Source organism: Taudactylus pleione, unplaced genomic scaffold, assembly GCF_031769625.1.
Source record: "Taudactylus pleione unplaced genomic scaffold, aTauple2 ptg000189l, whole genome shotgun sequence".
Classification (NCBI taxonomy): Eukaryota; Metazoa; Chordata; class Amphibia; order Anura; family Myobatrachidae; genus Taudactylus; species Taudactylus pleione.
The window spans coordinates 8,332,110-8,348,374 of record NW_028284591.1 but is presented as its reverse complement, the minus strand read 5'-3'; the positions used below and the strand labels follow the sequence as shown (position 1 = coordinate 8,348,374).

Genomic DNA, 16,265 nt, shown 5'->3' with positions numbered 1-16,265 from the left:
AACTCCCTGACGAGTTCTGTACAGCACTTGTCGGATGTGTTGCAAAGGGAGTCTGTGATGCGGCCTCATAAAAGGCCGGTGGCGTCTCTGTCCGCTCCTTATGAGGATGACGAAGGGACGTCTGATGATGGGGAGATTCTGGATCCTTACGATCAGGAACCTCTCCATACTAAGGACGCTGATGCTAAGTCCAAAGTATATATTCCTGGACTTATTCGGGCGGTCCGCACAGCCTTGGTGATTGAGGACGAAGTTCCCCCAGCGGCTAAATCCAAGTATGCCTTTTTCAAAGATGTGAAGGGCGATGCCACAGTCTTTCCTCTTTCGGGTCAGTTGGTGGACCATTTAGAGGAGGCGTGGAAACAACCTGGCAAAAGATACCAGCCGCAGAGATGCCTGGCGGTGGCTTATCCGTTCGCGGATAATTATTTTGCTAAGTGGGAATCCCCTTCACAGGTGGATTCTCACGTGACCCGTCTTGTCCGTAGTGCCACATTGCCGATGCCATCCATGTCCTCCCTTAAGGATGCTACGGACCGCAAGGTAGAAATCTGCCTGAAGTCCGCTTATTCCCTTGCAGGGGGGGCAGCACGGCCGGCTATGGCCATTTGCTGGGTTGCCAGAGCGATGGAGCGCTGGGCGGATTCATTAGAGGCTTCTTTTGAATCCGACTGTCCGGCCGAACTGGCGGAGTCGATTGGCAATCTCCGTGATTCGGCCACCTACATCAACGAGGCGGCTCTAGACATTAGTACTCTGGTGTCTAGAATTTCTTCAGCAGCGGTAGCTGCTCGTCGCACCTTGTGGCTGCGATCCTGGAAGGCGGACGCAGATTCCAAGAAAGGTCTGGAAGCGTTGCCGTTTACCGGAGAAGTTCTCTTCGGTCCGGATCTGGATAAGATTGTGGCCACGCTGGCGGCAGCCAAATCTGCTTGTCTCCCGTCGGCCGCTGCTCCTTCTGGTTCTGGACCATCGTCCTTTCGGTCATCTAGGGCCCAGGGCAGGCCCAAACCACAGTCGTTTCCTCGACAGGCTGGCCCTAAGAAATCGGTCAAGCCCCGGAAACAGGCATGGAGTACCAGACGTCCGGCCCCCAAGCCAGATGACAAGCCTGCGGCCTGACGGTCCGGGCCTCCCTTTGGGGGATCCCAGGGTGGGAGGCCGCCTGCTGCAGTTCTCCCGGTGTTGGTCGTTCACTACGACAGACACTTGGGTTCTGGAGGTGGTCTCCCACGGGTACGCCCTCTCCTTCCGGCACAGACCCCCGGCTCGATTCTTCACCACGGGTCTACCATCAGACCGGAACAAGGCTACGGAGCTGCAGAAGGTATTGCACACTATGCTCCAGGCTGGAGTTATAGTGCCTGTTCCATTCTCCCAGAGGGGCCAGGGTTTCTATTCAAATCTGTTTTTGGTACAGAAACCCAATGGGTCATATCGTCCGATTCTCAACCTCAAAGCACTCAACAAGTCTTTGCGTGTCCCGAAGTTTCGGATGGAGAGCCTACGGTCCATCATTCTGGCGCTGGAACCTGGGGACTACATGGTGTCATTGGACATACAGGACGCTTACCTGCATGTCCCTATTCTTTTGCGCCATCAAGAGTTCCTTCGGTTTGCAATCCGCAGCGACCACTTCCAGTTTCGGGCGTTACCTTTTGGCCTGGCGACAGCACCACGTGTTTTCACCAAGGTGATGCCGGTCATGGCGGCTTCTCTGCAGCTGCAAGGAGTCCGCATGTTGCCGTACTTGGACGACCTGTTATTGGTGGCAGGATCTCCAGAGCTCCTGTTACACCACTTGGACCTGACCATTGCACTGCTGCAACGGCACGGCTGGCTAATCAACTGGCAGAAGTCCACTCTAATCCCGTCTCGGAGGATTCTGCATCTTGGAGCCTTATTGGACTCGGGACAGCAAAGGATCTTCGTGACGGAGGACAAGATCTCTGCTTTACAGTCAAGGGTGCGCAGTTGTCTGCACAGCCGCCGGGTGTCCTTACACTCGGCGATGAGGTTACTGGGCTCCATGGTGTCGGTGTTCGACATGGTGGAATACGCCCAGTTTCACTCCAGACCTCTGCAGCACCTGATCCTGTCCAAGTGGAACGGGCTGCCTCAGTCTCTGAAGTTCCAGACGATTGTGCTCACCCCGGAGGTTCGCCTGTCCCTTGCGTGGTGGTTAAAGACGACCCACCTCAACAAGAGACGTCCGTTCTGGGTTCCAAATTGGGTCCTGTTGACAACGGACGCCAGTCTTCGGGGCTGGGAAGCAGTTTCGGGTCCACACTTGTTCCAGGGCAGGTGGACGCCGACAGAAGCGGAGCTTCCAATAAATATCTTGGAACTCCGTGCGGTCTTCAATGCTCTCCTGCAGGCACAGCGGTTTCTCCAGGGTCACCCGGTGCAGGTCCAGTCGGACAACGCTACCACCGTGGCCTACATAAACAGGCAAGGAGGAACTCGCAGTCGGGCGGCTCTCGTAGAGGTCTCTTGGATCCTGGTTTGGGCGGAGCGCAATCTTCCGGCCATATCAGCGGTCTTCATCCCGGGAGTGCTAAATTAGGAGGCGGACTTTCTAAGTCGCCAGGACGTTCATCCAGGGGAATGGTCCCTGCACCCGGACGTTTTTCAACTACTGGTGGACAGGTGGGGTCTTCCAGAAATCGACCTCATGGCGTCCCGGCACAACAACAAGTTGCCGGTGTACGGGTCTCGCACAAGAGACGAAGGGGCGTCTCTGGTGGATGCTCTGTCCGTCCGGTGGACGTTCCGGTTCGCATACCTGTTCCCTCCGGTCTCCCTTCTTCCACGGGTAATCCGGAAATTCAAACAGGAAGGAGGGACGCTCCTGTTGATAGCTCCCGCGTGGCCCAGACGGCACTGGTTCTCAGACCTTCAGGGTCTGTCCGTGGACAGTCCTCTGCGGTTGCCGCTACGACCGGACCTTCTGTCTCGGGGTCCTTGCCTTCACCCGGACCTGACTCGGCTGTCTTTGACGGCGTGGCTGTTGAGACGGCCATGCTGAGGTCCCGGGGGTTTTCCAGCTCTGTGGTGCGTACCATGTTACGAGCTTGGAAACAGTCTTCCGCGAGGATATACCATCGCGTGTGGCATACGTTCTTCCAGTGGTGTCGACCGAGAGGTTATGCACCGCGGGAGTTTCGTCTGTCTCGGATTCTCTCCTTCCTGCAAGCGGGACTAGATCATGGGCTTCGCCTTGCTTCTTTGAAGGTACAGGTTTCGGCCCTATCTGTCTGGTTTCACCGTAGGATTGCTACAATCCCGGATGTGCGCACCTTTATGCAAGGTGTTCTCCGTATTCAGCCGCCCTTTGTTCCACCTGCGGCGCCTTGGGATTTGGTTGTGGTCCTGTGGGCTCTCCAAGGACCGCCGTTTGAACCACTGGGCTCAGTGGATATTAAATGGCTAACAGCTAAGACTGTTTTCCTTCTGGCCATTGCTTCGGCCAGACGTGTTTCTGAGTTAGGGGCTCTTTCTTGTAGACCCCCTTTCTTGGTTTTTCATGGGAACAGGGCAGTGCTCCGCACTCGGCCCGAGTTTCTTCCCAAAGTTGTTTCCCAGTTTCATGTTAACGAGGAAATAGTTGTTCCGGCCTTTAACTCACCGGGTCTTTCCGTGGGTGAGGCCTCTTTGGATGTTGTGCGGGCCTTAAGGACTTATGTTGACCGCACTTCTTCGTTTAGGAAGTCGGACGCTTTGTTTGTCCTCTATGGCTTCCGTAAAAAGGGTTGGCCTGCTTCAAAGCAAACTTTGGCAGCCTGGATCCGTATGGCTATTTCTGAAGCTTATCTTCATGAAGGCCTACCGGTCCCTCCTTCTCGGAAGGCTCATTCCACTAGGTCTGTGGGTCCTTCGTGGGCAGCTCGACGTGGTGCCTCGGCAGTTCAGATCTGCAAGGCTGCTACGTGGTCTTCTGTCCATACCTTCGTGAGGTATTACAGGTTTGACACTTTCGCCTCTCAGGATGCTTCCTTCGGGCGGTGGATTCTCCTTTCTGCACAGGAGCGTCCCCACCCTTAAAGGATACTGCTTTGGGACATCCCCAAGGTATCCTGTGGATACCCTATGGACCGTGAAGTAGAAAATATGAGATATGGTAAGAACTTACCCTTGTTATCTCTATTTCTATGAAGTCCATAGGGTTCCACAGGACTCCCGCCCTGTCGCACCTGTGCTGCAGATGGGCTTTGCTCTGGTCACCGGTTTTCCGTCTCCCTCTGGTGAGAATGTGATTCTTGTATGTGTCCAGATCTTTGTTCTCTCTCTTCCTTCTCCTCCTCCGGCCTATGGCTTGGTAACTAACTGAGGTGCCTTGGCCCGGGGGCGGGGTATAGGAGGGGAACCTAGTGCATCCTGGGAGGCTGAAAGCTTAACTCTTTGGTGCCCTGCGACTGACGTCACACCTATACCCCAAGGTATCCTGTGGAACCCTATGGACTTCGTAGAAATAGAGATAACAAGGGTAAGTTCTTACCATATCTCATATTTTTCAGCCCAGCGTGGCTTCCAGGTTTCCCCTGAATCAGGAATTTCTTGTTCTGTTATGCGTCTTTATATGAAGAGGGATCTCTTCACTCCTTGGATGTTGTCCAATCTCTTATGACTTATGTTCTCAGGACTACGTACCTACGTTTTGACTGTTAATCTTTTTATCTTTTATTATTCTAAAAAAAAAAAAAGGTCCGGACAGCCGTTAAGCAGACCATCACCCGGTGGATTACGTCTGTCATCTGCTAGGTTTACGTTGGGACAGGCAGGTCTGCTTAGGAAAATATGAGGGCACTGTGGGTGCTTCATAGGTGGTGAGGCAAGGGTCTACTGCTGAATGTCTCGAGCGGCCACCTGGTATTTCGTGGATACATTTACAAAATTCTACGGATTTGTAAACTTTACGTCGAGCTGGCGACAGTTTTATGCGTAAGGTGCTGCACCTCCCATGAGGGCTCCTACCCTTACGGACAGCTTTGGAATATCCCCAGTGTGAAAATGGGACATTGAATGCGTACCTCCTAATATTTGGGAAGGGGGTGGTAAGGAAAAGGGGACGTAACTGCTTCACATTTTCCAGTTACTAGTTATGGTGGGAGTGTGCCCAGCGCCTCCTGAGCTGTTGGACTGCACCCATTCTCTCCAGTTTTAGATGCCGCATGCATTCTCTGCAGTTCAGTAGATGAGAGTGCGACCTCCCAACCCTTCCCCCACCTCAGGACACTGAAGCCCGCCGGGTGGGACAGTGCCCAGAAAATGGGACTGTCGTGCCAATAGTTGGGAGGTATGTGGTTGACACTACATCATGCTCCTGCTCTTTTTTGGTCCTTATCTTGTCATGTTTTGTTCTTGTTTGTACAGTGTTTTACATTTTATTTGCCTCTGTCTTTTGGGCTTTATTAGTAAAGGAAAAACAAGTTTGAGTGGTGGCCAGTCTGGGATATAGAGGGAGAGGAACCAGAATTAAAGCTGTAAACTTAAAATGCCCTTACTCCTTGCAATATTTACTGTGTTCCCCATGGATTCTGAGAAAAGCATTTAATGCACGTACAGAAATCCAATTTTTCAGCACTGTGGCTGGTTTTAAATAGAATTGAAGGTGGGAGAAGCACCCCCTCCCCCTTCAAGCTTAGGTCTTGCTACCACAAATAATTGGATACCTACACATACTTTTTAAAAAGTGAAGTCATCCACCTTGTAGTGTTCATTCTAGCACCATGCAACTGTCACAACGCATGCAGTTCCTCTTTCCTGCCTGGGGTGTCGCTCTCTGCTCTGGTGCTTCTAGTACACCCTTGTCTGTATATCAACAGTTTGGTGCATTAGCTGAGTGTGCTAGAAGCATCAGAGCAGAGAGAAACACCTCAGGCAGGAAAGAGGAACTGCACGGGTTATGACAGGTGCAGGATGCTAGAATGAACACTAAACTTGTGTCAGGGTGGTAAGCTTTTATGGAGCCTCTATATATTTTATTGTTTGCCAGTACTTTGTATGTGGTGTATGTAAAACCATTCCTATATAGTTGGGGAATAGCGGGGTGCACTCTTGGAGTAATAGCGATAGAGCATTCAGTCCAATATAGAGTGGTAACTCTCTAATTGTGCCTCTTATTTACTTTCCAGGAAACAGCAGAAGACGCCAGTAGGGAATAAACCGCCCCTGCCGCCTCCTACGCCACAGCAACATAACGAGCACCAACAAGTTACTGCCAAACACAACGCCAGGGAGCACCAGAAACCGTTCCAAGGAAGCCAACCACAGCACTCCTCAGGCAAGCAGGGTCACCATGGCTACAGCCAAAACCGCCGATGGCACCACAACCAGAGGCACTTGCAAAATGACAAAGACCCACAGAGACATGCCAAAGAGACGGAGAGCCTAAAGATCGAGGACGCCTCAGTTTGCACAGCCCATACCCCCCTAGAAATACTTCACCGTAGCACGGAGACAACAGAGAGACAATGCCAGCAGCCCATTAGCGCCGAGTCTGAAGCCAAGCGGAAAGACAGTATTCCAAGCAGAGATCGGGAGAGGCCGAAAGTGAACCTGCTCCAATCTTCCAAAGATCGGTTGCGGAGAAGGCTGAAAGAAAAGGTAGGAAACGGCCATTATAGGTCTTACTATCTACATACAAATATGTAGCCTTCCTTTTGGCTGACACAGTGGTCTCAATGTTTCCTCCCAGTGCTCCCAGTGCTGGAGTCATGGGTTCAAACTGCATCTGTGTGCAGTTTGAATGTTCTCTCCAAGCTCACATGCATTTGCTCCAGGTGCGCCATTAATTGGCTTGTGATGAAATTGACTCAAGTGCTCATGGTGTTCTTTTATAGAATTCAGGGGGAGATTTATCAAGCAGTGAAAAGAGAGGATAAGTTTGCCATAACAGCCAATCAGATTATAGCTATCATTTTGTAGAATGTACTTGCTAAATGCTACCTCGGAGCTGTTTGGTTGCTATGGGCAACACCTCAACTTGTCCTCTTTAGAAGGTTTGATAAGTCTCCCTCTTACTGGAAGGGTTCCCTAGGGCTCAACTAGTAGATGCATGGGTGGCACCCTTTTGGGCTCAGTGGTTACAGGGCAGTCTCGCTGTGGGCCCTCTTATTGGTTGCAGATTGGCACCCTGGGGCTGTCTTATTTGTTACAAGGTGGGCTCACAGGAAATCTTAGTGGTTGCAGCTCATGCACCCTTGGGCGCTCTCAGTGGTTGCAGGGCAGGGGGGGGCACTCTACTTTGCTTTCTACTGGTTACTGGGCTCTTTTAGTGATTTGCAGGGTGAGCCCCCTGGAGATCTCATAGTGGTTGCAGAGCGAGCTTCCTGGAGAGCTCATAGTGCTTGCAGGTTGGGGTCCCTAGAGATCTCATAGTGGTTGCAGGTTGGGCTCCCTGGAGCTGTCATAGTGGTTGCAGGTTGGGCTCCCTGGAGCTGTCATAGTGGTTGCAGGTTGGGCTCCCTGGAGCTGTCATAGTGGTTGCAGGTTGGGCTCCCTGGAGCTGTCATAGTGGTTTCAGGGCGAGCTCCCTGGAGATCTCATAGTGGTTTCAGGGCGAGCTCCCTGGAGCTGTCATAGTGGTTGCAGGGCGAGCTCCCTGGAGATCTCATAGTGGTTGCAGGGCGAGCTCCCTGGAGCTGTCATAGTGGTTGCAGGTTGGGCTCCCTGGAGCTGTCATAGTGGTTGCAGGTTGGGCTCCCTGGAGCTGTCATAGTGGTTGCAGGTTGGGCTCCCTGGAGCAGTCATAGTGGTTGCAGGTTGAGCTCTCTGGAGCTGTCATAGTGGTTGCAGGTTGGGCTCCTGGAGCTGTCATAGTGGTTGCAGGTTGGGCTCCCTGGAGCTGTCATAGTGGTTGCAGGGCGAGCTCCCTGGAGATCTCATAGTGGTTGTGGGGTAAGCCATCTGGAGCTCTTAGTAATTGCAGGGTTCCCTGGGGCTCTGATACTGGTTGCAGGGCAGGTTCTCTGCAGGAAGGGCACCATGTTGATCTCATAGTGGTTACAGACCAGGCATTTATTACAGAAGATCAGGAAACTTCACCAACACACAGAGATCACTCCATGTAATTACGTAAACCTGTTGTTACAGTTCAGGTCTGTGTCTTCCTGATGATAAAGAAGGCATACGTGTGTAAAAAACATCCTGTTATGTGACGGCAGGTTCATTGAGCAATGGCGGAAATATTCCAAGGGAAACAATACGATAATATTCAGTGTGACTGTTATGTTCTTTTAGCAGTGCACTCACTTTGCTGACGTATTGTTTTGTGGGGTTTTCGTGGTGTTTTTTTTTTTTTGTTTGTTTGTTTGTTTTTTCTTCTAATTTAAAAGGGAAAAAGCGTTTTGACATGTTCACTGAAATGTTAACTGGTTCCGTTATCAGAGGTGTCCTATAGCAAATGTAAAGGTTCCTGTACCAGGAGACTTAGTATTTAGCCTCGTTATTTACATTTGTGCAAACTCTAGTGCTCTGTTATTTGTTACCTCTGCTCTGAAATAGTCACCAGATTGTAAACGGTCAGTGCTAATAGGTTTGGGGCCACATCCTATTTATAGCGAGCAGGCGGTGGCACACTCGGGTCTTGTAGTGGAGGTGTAAGCGCCTTTTACTTAATGGTAATGGTAATCTTAATCATTCATTTCTATTTATTATCATTTATTTATATATCACCAGCATATTCCACAGTTCTTTGCAACTGGTCAGAAACTCAGAAATAGCACAAGACTGGCAAAGACGTTAGAGAGCAGCCGGCTAAATTATTTGTGCGTATATAATAATAATGTATCTACACAAATGTAAAATGAATGTGTGGTGCATAAAGGTGTTCTCTCTCATACCGCACAGAGAGAACGCCCCATATCTTCCAGCGTACCGCACAGAGAGAACGCCCAATGTCTTCCAGCGTACCGCACAGAGAACGCCCCATATCTTCCAGCGTACCGCACAGAGCATGCCCCATATGTTCACGCATCCCGCACAGTGAGAATGCCCCATATCTTCACGCGTACTGCACAGTGAGAACGCCCCATATCTTCACGCAAACCGCACAGAGAGAACGCCCCATATCTTCACACGTACCGCACAGAGAGAACGCCCCATATCTTCACGCGTACCGCACAAAGAGAACGCCCCATATCTTCACGCGTACCGCACAGAGAGCGCGCCCCATATCTTCACGCGTACCGCACAGAGAGAGCGCCCCATATCTTCACGCGTACCGCACAGAGAGAGCGCCCCATATCTTCACGCGTACCGCACAGAGAGAACGCCCCATATCTTCACGCGTACCGCACAGAGAGCGCCTCCTGTATAGTCATGCGTACTGCACAGAGAGAGTGCCCAATATCCGGTCACATGTACTGCACAGAGATAATGCTGCCGTATCCAGTCACGTGTAGTACAGATATTTTGCCCCCATAAGTGGAGGAATCGTACACCCACATGACTGCTGGCCGTATATATTGTGTAGAGATGTGTATGTGAATGACTGACAGGAATTGGTGAGGCACTGTCTCTGCTCTGGGCACGGTCATGGCTATGAACGATCTTGGCGCTGTAAAGTAGTGATGCTAGGGATGATGGCAAGTGCGCCGCTGCCTCTGTTGTGTAGCAGTATTGTATTAAACATTGGTGGCCTGTTTTCCACTACAAATATTTGAACAATAGTAAATGAGCTAACCCCAACCCTATCCGCAGCCTGACCCCCGACCCTATCCGCAGCCTGACCCCCGACCCTATCCGCAGCCTGACCCCCGACCCTATCCGCAGCCTGACCCCCGACCCTATCCGCGTACACACCTAAAGCATTATCTGTCTGGTGGGAAGTAAAATCTGGTCCATCTTCCAGTGTTTGGGAGCATATTTCTATTGTTATTTGCTTCCATTTATTACCAGACTTTCCATCCCACCAAACAGATTGGACAGACAAATCTTTAGGTGTGTACGCACAGTTCCCACAGCCCAACCCCCACTCCAACTCCAACTCCATCCTAACTCCAGCCCAACCCTAACCTGAACTCCACTCCTAACCACAGCCCAACTCCAACCCTAACTCCAGCCCACCCCACCCTAATTGCAGGCTAAATCTAGTCCTCATGTTCATAATGTCAACATGTTGAATGTAGATATTATGAACCTGTTAATGTTCTGAATTGTGACATAGTAACTACATACCCCGGTGCTGCCTCCTAAAACCTCTCCATTCTACAATAAATACACATTTGGTTAATTAAGAGATCTCTACCTCTCCCATCAATAGTCTTTCCTTTTCTCATGAGTGGGGTCTGCGAAAATAGGCCATTCGGGGACCACCTTTAATTTTGTCCATCGCTGTGGTCCGCCGGTGTCGTTTCTGGACGATCCTGTTGAGATTTTCCATAGCGACTTTCATGCATCTCTCAGCAGAGGCCTCTTCCCTCCCGTGCCTCTGTCTTGTGTATTGTAGATGTTGTTCTGTGCGGTACGCTAGGAGGTGATGTCCCCCTTGCAGGTCTGTAATAATGAAACGTAAACCCCTGGAGGTGGCCGTGTGTTTGGCTTTGCCACCATTGTCATCTACCAGGCAGCCAGCGCACATTGTACATTAATCATATTTCTGCTCTTCTGAAGAGTAGCCAGCAATTACTGGTAATCCAATCTGCAGGCAGAGAAAGCTGCACATTTCAGGCATTAAGGTGCCAGATGTGCTTCTTAAAACTATTACATGTTTTAATTTCCAGCCCTTGTATTAATAATCATTCTGGTCTTTTTCAGGGTAATTCTGCTGATAGGAAGGCAGGATCCCGTGGGACATATTCTGTCATTGAGCTGTAGAGCTAGAGACGGGAGCTGTAGTGTAGTGCGATGCTAGTGACCGGGGAGTAGTGTCCATCCACCTCCTAGGCTTTATCTATACTTACCATTGTATAAAGGGGACGCGTTTAAGATGCCGGCGGACGGGATCCCGGGCGTCGACATACCAACGCCGGAATCCCGACGCCCGGCACAATGCCGATGCCGCTATCCCGGAGGCATCAGGATACTGATGTCAGCATCCAGAAGGTAAGTATACGGGTAAGTATTACGCTTAGCCCAGGGATGGGGCAGTTAGGTTTAGGGACACCCAGGGTGGAGATTAGGAGTAGGCACTTCCCCGGGGAGGGTTATGGTTAGGCTGCGGGGAGGGGAGATTAGGAGTAGGCACTTCCCCGGGGAGGGTTATGGTTAGGCTGCGGGGAGGGGAGATTAGGAGTAGGCACCCCCCCGGGGAGGGTTATGGTTAGGCTACGGGGAGGGGAGATTAGGAGTATACACTTCCCCGGGGAGGGTTATGGTTAGGCTGCGGGGAGGGAGATTAGGGTTAGACACCCCCCCAGGTAGGATTAGATTTAGGGTGCAAGAAGGGGGGGTAAGGCACCACTAAGAGAGGGTTAGGCGGGGAAAGGGGGAGGGTTATGGTTAGGCTGCGGGGAGGGGAGATTAGGAGTAGGCACCCCACCGGGGAGGGTTATGGTTAGGCTGCGGGGAGGGGAGATTAGGAGTAGGCACCCCCCCCGGGGAGGGTTATGGTTAGGCTACGGGGAGGGGATATTAGGAGTAGGCACTTCCCCGGGGAGGGTTATGGTTAGGCTGCGGGGAGGGGAGATTAGGAGTAGGCACTTCCCCGGGGAGGGTTATGGTTAGGCTGCGGGGAGGGGAGATTAGGAGTAGGCACTTCCCCGGGGAGGGTTATGGTTAGGCTGCGGGGAGGGGAGATTAGGAGTAGGCACTTCCCCGGGGAGGGTTATGGTTAGGCTGCGGGGAGGGGAGATTAGGAGTAGGCACTTCCCCGGGGAGGGTTATGGTTAGGCTGCGGGGAGGGAGATTAGGGTTAGACACCCCCCCAGGTAGGATTAGATTTAGGGTGCAAGAAGGGGGGGTTAGGCACCACTAAGAGAGGGTTAGGGGGGGACAGGGGGAGGGTTAGGGTACTTACCGCCCCTGTCGGGATTCTGAACCTTCAGGCGTCGAGATATGAACCGGCGGGAATTCATCCCCCGGCTATTTATACCCAATCCGTGTAAAGAGAGCGTAGAGCGTTGTAAATCCATAACACACACAGTACTATACAGGACTGTCTGAGGGCTGCACCAATCCCTGGATTACTGTTACACCTAACTATAGAGATAAATGGATACTCATCCAACCTGGCTCCTACACTTGCCTCAGTGGCTTTTGATTGTCCTCCCCTCCCACCTAATGGCTCTCCACAGAGGCATCACCTCCCACGTGCGCCTACTGCTCGTCTTCTTCCTTAGGCGTTCTGCGTGTACGGACATGTATCTGACCACAGAGACGCCCTATAGTGACCCCACTCTACTATATCACCACCGCTGGGTGTATATGTATACATTCCACTGCCATTGCCACCACTGGGCATAGCCACAATACAGTGTGCATATACCCGGTGCACTACAATGCCCAGCACACCCTGTATGCTGCAGCTGGCATACCTCTGCAGTCTGTACCTGCTATTAACCCTGTGTTATTTGCTACCTGTTTCTACCTGGTTAACAAACCACCCTCTGCTTAAGTAATTTGCCACGTAGACTAGCCTCTATTTGCACACCGCTGTAACCTACCACCGTAGTGTATGCCAATAATGAGTACATCCAATGAAGTGCATATAACTAATCATATACCTGTACGCAGGATAACTGTATGTAACATGAGACATATACCGTATATATTGTAATACACAGATGTTCTTTTTTTGTTGTACCAATACACAGGACAGTGGGTGACATTGCTGAAAACCACTGCACAGGTAACTGTTGAAAAACGATGCTGAAACCTTTAGTAACCAATCAGATGATTCGATCCATTCATTGCGTGACGAGGATCATCTAAAAAAAAAAGAAACACAGGAAGCAAATAAGCATTTTTGGATCATCTATTATATTTAAGGAACTTTTTGTTTTTTTGTTTTTGAATGACTTGTTTCATTTTTATCTATTTTTTTTAATTTGTGATTCTTTTAAAAATGTTCTCACATTTCTTCACTGCGCATTAATCAGGATTAGACGTCAGGAGGGGCCAATGTAGCTTTAGAGGAATGAGATCTGCAATGGACTGTTGTATCGAATTGTTAAAGCTGTTATCCCACAGTTTTTGTTTTGTTTTTTTTCTTTTTTTTAAATGACAATTTGGGCACACTCTTCCAGATACAAATCATTATCTCCTTTTCAATATCTATGGAATAGAAAGAAGTTTGGTTGCCAGGCACATTTGCGAGATCACAGCTCTCGGCACATCCAATGATCGCAGCCAGGGGGGGGGGAGAAAGAGGGAGAGTATGTTCCAGTGCAGACAGAGCTCAGAGGAGATGTCCAAGGCTTCTCTGCCCACTACGTCATGTGTCATGCGCCTGGTGCTGCCATTGTAGTCACATGTGTAAACTGTTCAGAATTTTATATCATTAGTAGAACCTGAACAAAGTAACTAAAGGGAAATGTTACTTACCAACATTTACATAGCCTGACAGTGATTTATGTAAGAAAAAACAAACATTTTCATGGAATTGTTGCTTTAAGGTACGAGAAAGCTGATTGTACCTTACCTCTATTCCCCCAGGAAAACCCTGATATCCTAGGGGTTTATAGCTCTTATCAAGTTTTATTTAAAAAAAAAAGAAAAATAATCTAATGTAGGTCTTCTTGTTCAACTCTGTGAAATCCAGAAATGCTGGTTCTAGTATAAGCCGACAGTTGTGACTTGCAGATTATTTATAGGGCTTCTGACTTTTCCAGTGGTTGCAGCTCTTTATCTGTACGCGGAATTCTTAGCTGCGCACATGACTATTAGACGTGCAGTGAATAGTGGCACGTTGACCCAAGTCAAGGACACTGAATATTTTACTCTTCTATGCAGAAAGCTGCCCCCACACTCAGACTCGTCTTTGACCAGATGTTTTATGCAACATTTTGTGGATTCTTGGCCCATATTTAAAATGTAAAAATGTGCAAAAGAAAACTATCTGTCTGCCTGCTATCTCCATTTCTTCGGAAAGGACAGACAGGCCTCTGATTAAGGAGGTGCAGTGGTAGTACTCCATTCCATCACTTTAATCTTATAAAACTTATTTTGCCTTTAAATTCATTATATACATATGCACCGATCAGCCATAACATTAAAACTAGCTTCCTAAAGTTGTGTAGGGCCCCCTTGTGCCACCAAAACACCTCTGACCCGTGGAAGCATGAACTCCACAGAGCTTCTGAAGGTGTCCTGTGGTAACTGGCACCAAGACATTAGCAGCTGATCCCTTAAGTCCTGTAAGGTGTGAGGTGGGGCCTCCATGGATTGGACTTGTTTATCCAGCACATCCCACAGATGCTCGATCGGATTGAGATCTGGGGAATTTGGAGGCCAAGTCAACACCTTGAACTCTTTGTCATGTTCCTCAGACCATTCCTGAGCAGTGTTTGCAGTGTGGCAGGACGTATTATCCTGCTGGAAGAGGCCACTGCCATCAGGGAACACCGTGCCATGAAGGGGTGTACTTGGTCTGCAACAATGTTTATGTAGGTGCTACATGTCAAACTAACTTCCACATGCCTTCTTCCATTAGTCCTTCCTGGTGCCATCTCATCCCCAGGGAAACGTCGCACATGCACCCGGCTGTCCACATTATGTAAAAGAAAACTTGATTTATTAGATCAGGTCACCTTCTCCCATTGCTCAATGGTCCAATCCTGATACTCGTGCCCATCATAGGCTTTTCTGCAGTGGGCAGGGGTCAGCATGGGCACTCTGACCAGTCTTCTGCTATGCAGCTCCATACACAGCAAGCTGCGATGCTCTGTGTGTTCTGACAACTTTCTGTGATGGTCAGCATTAATTTTTCCAGCAAGTTGTACTACAGTAGATCTTCTGTTGGGATGAAACAGATGAGCTAGCCTTCACCATCTACGCGCCTTGGACTCCCGTGACACTGTTGCTGGTACACCGTTTGTCCTTCCTTGGACCACTTTTGGTAGGCACTAACCACTGCAAAACTGCCGTTCCGGAAATGCCTGGACCCAGTGTCTAGCCATCATAATTTGGCCCTCATCAGTCTCTCAGATCCTTACGCTTGCCCATTTTTCCTGCTTCCTATACATCAACTTCAAGAACTGACTGTTCACTTGCTGCCTAATATACCCACCAACAGACAGGTGCCATTGTAACGAGATGATCAATGTTATTCACTTCACCTGTCGGTGCTTTTAATGTTATGGGTGATCAATGTATTTAAACATGGACTGAAAATTGGGCTAAATTATTGTATATAGAGAGGATGTATTGGGGTCCTGGCATCATGGTGGGTGGCAGAATGGGATGAGTAGCTTAGGAAGGTAACACTTTTGAAGGTTCAGGAACCAGCTGCTTATTTAATTGGGTTTCCATGCTTACGCACTACTGTACTTTGGTACCTCATCTGTCCTTAGTAACACATGACACACAGATGGTGTTTTTTGATGATACCAGGCTCATTTCTAGAGCAAAGGTAGAAAAACCATGGATGGAGCAGAAGAGCTGACAATCCACGAAAGTATCTGGAAGGTAGTTAGTAGTAGGTGACATCCAGTCATGGATATAAAGTGATTACTGTAACCTTCTCCTATCTGGCCTCCCCAAATCCCATCTCTCTCCTCTCCAGTCTATCCTTAATGCTGCTGCACGGCTTATCTTCCTCTCCAAACGCTCTACATCTGCCTCCCCTCTCCTACAAGCCCTCCACTGGCTCCCCTTCCCCTTCAGAGCCCAATTCAAGGTCCTCACACTCACTTACAAAGCCCTCACACACTCCTCTCCCATTTACATCTCTGACCTCATCTCCCTTCACTTTCCTGTCCGCCCTCTTCGTTCAACAAATGCACACCTCCTCTCATGCCAGCTGATTACTTCCTCCCACTCCCGCCTCCAAGACTTTGCCCGTGCCGCTCCCCACCTCTGGAACTCTCTCCCTCTCCCCATCAGACTCTCCACCTCTCTACAATCCTTCAAACGGGCTCTCAAGACCCACTACTTCATCAGCGCTTTCCAGCTCTCATCCTAACTTGCTACTACATGCTCCCTCCTCCCTGTCTTCCCCATCTGTATCACACCCATCTGTCTGCCCCTCCCCTTGAGAATGTAAGCTCTTGCGAGCAGGGCCCTCTACCCTCTTGTGCTTCTCCATACTATATGTTCATCTACCTCTTACTCACCACTAGGACACCTAACACTTGGTGCCTATGCTTTGCTGCTTATGTGGGTGT

General features: G+C 49.8%; 1 protein-coding gene across 2 annotated transcripts in view; it reads left to right on the top strand.

Moving 5' to 3' along the window:
• CTIF (cap binding complex dependent translation initiation factor) overlaps positions 1-16,265 on the top strand; it is a 290,112-nt gene that overhangs the window by 147,358 nt on the left and 126,489 nt on the right. For both annotated transcript variants that reach the window (XM_088476543.1, XM_088476542.1), the window contains one exon: positions 6,135-6,606. In XM_088476543.1, coding sequence (XP_088332669.1) covers positions 6,135-6,606 — 472 coding nt within the window. The remainder of the gene's footprint in view (positions 1-6,134; positions 6,607-16,265) is intronic.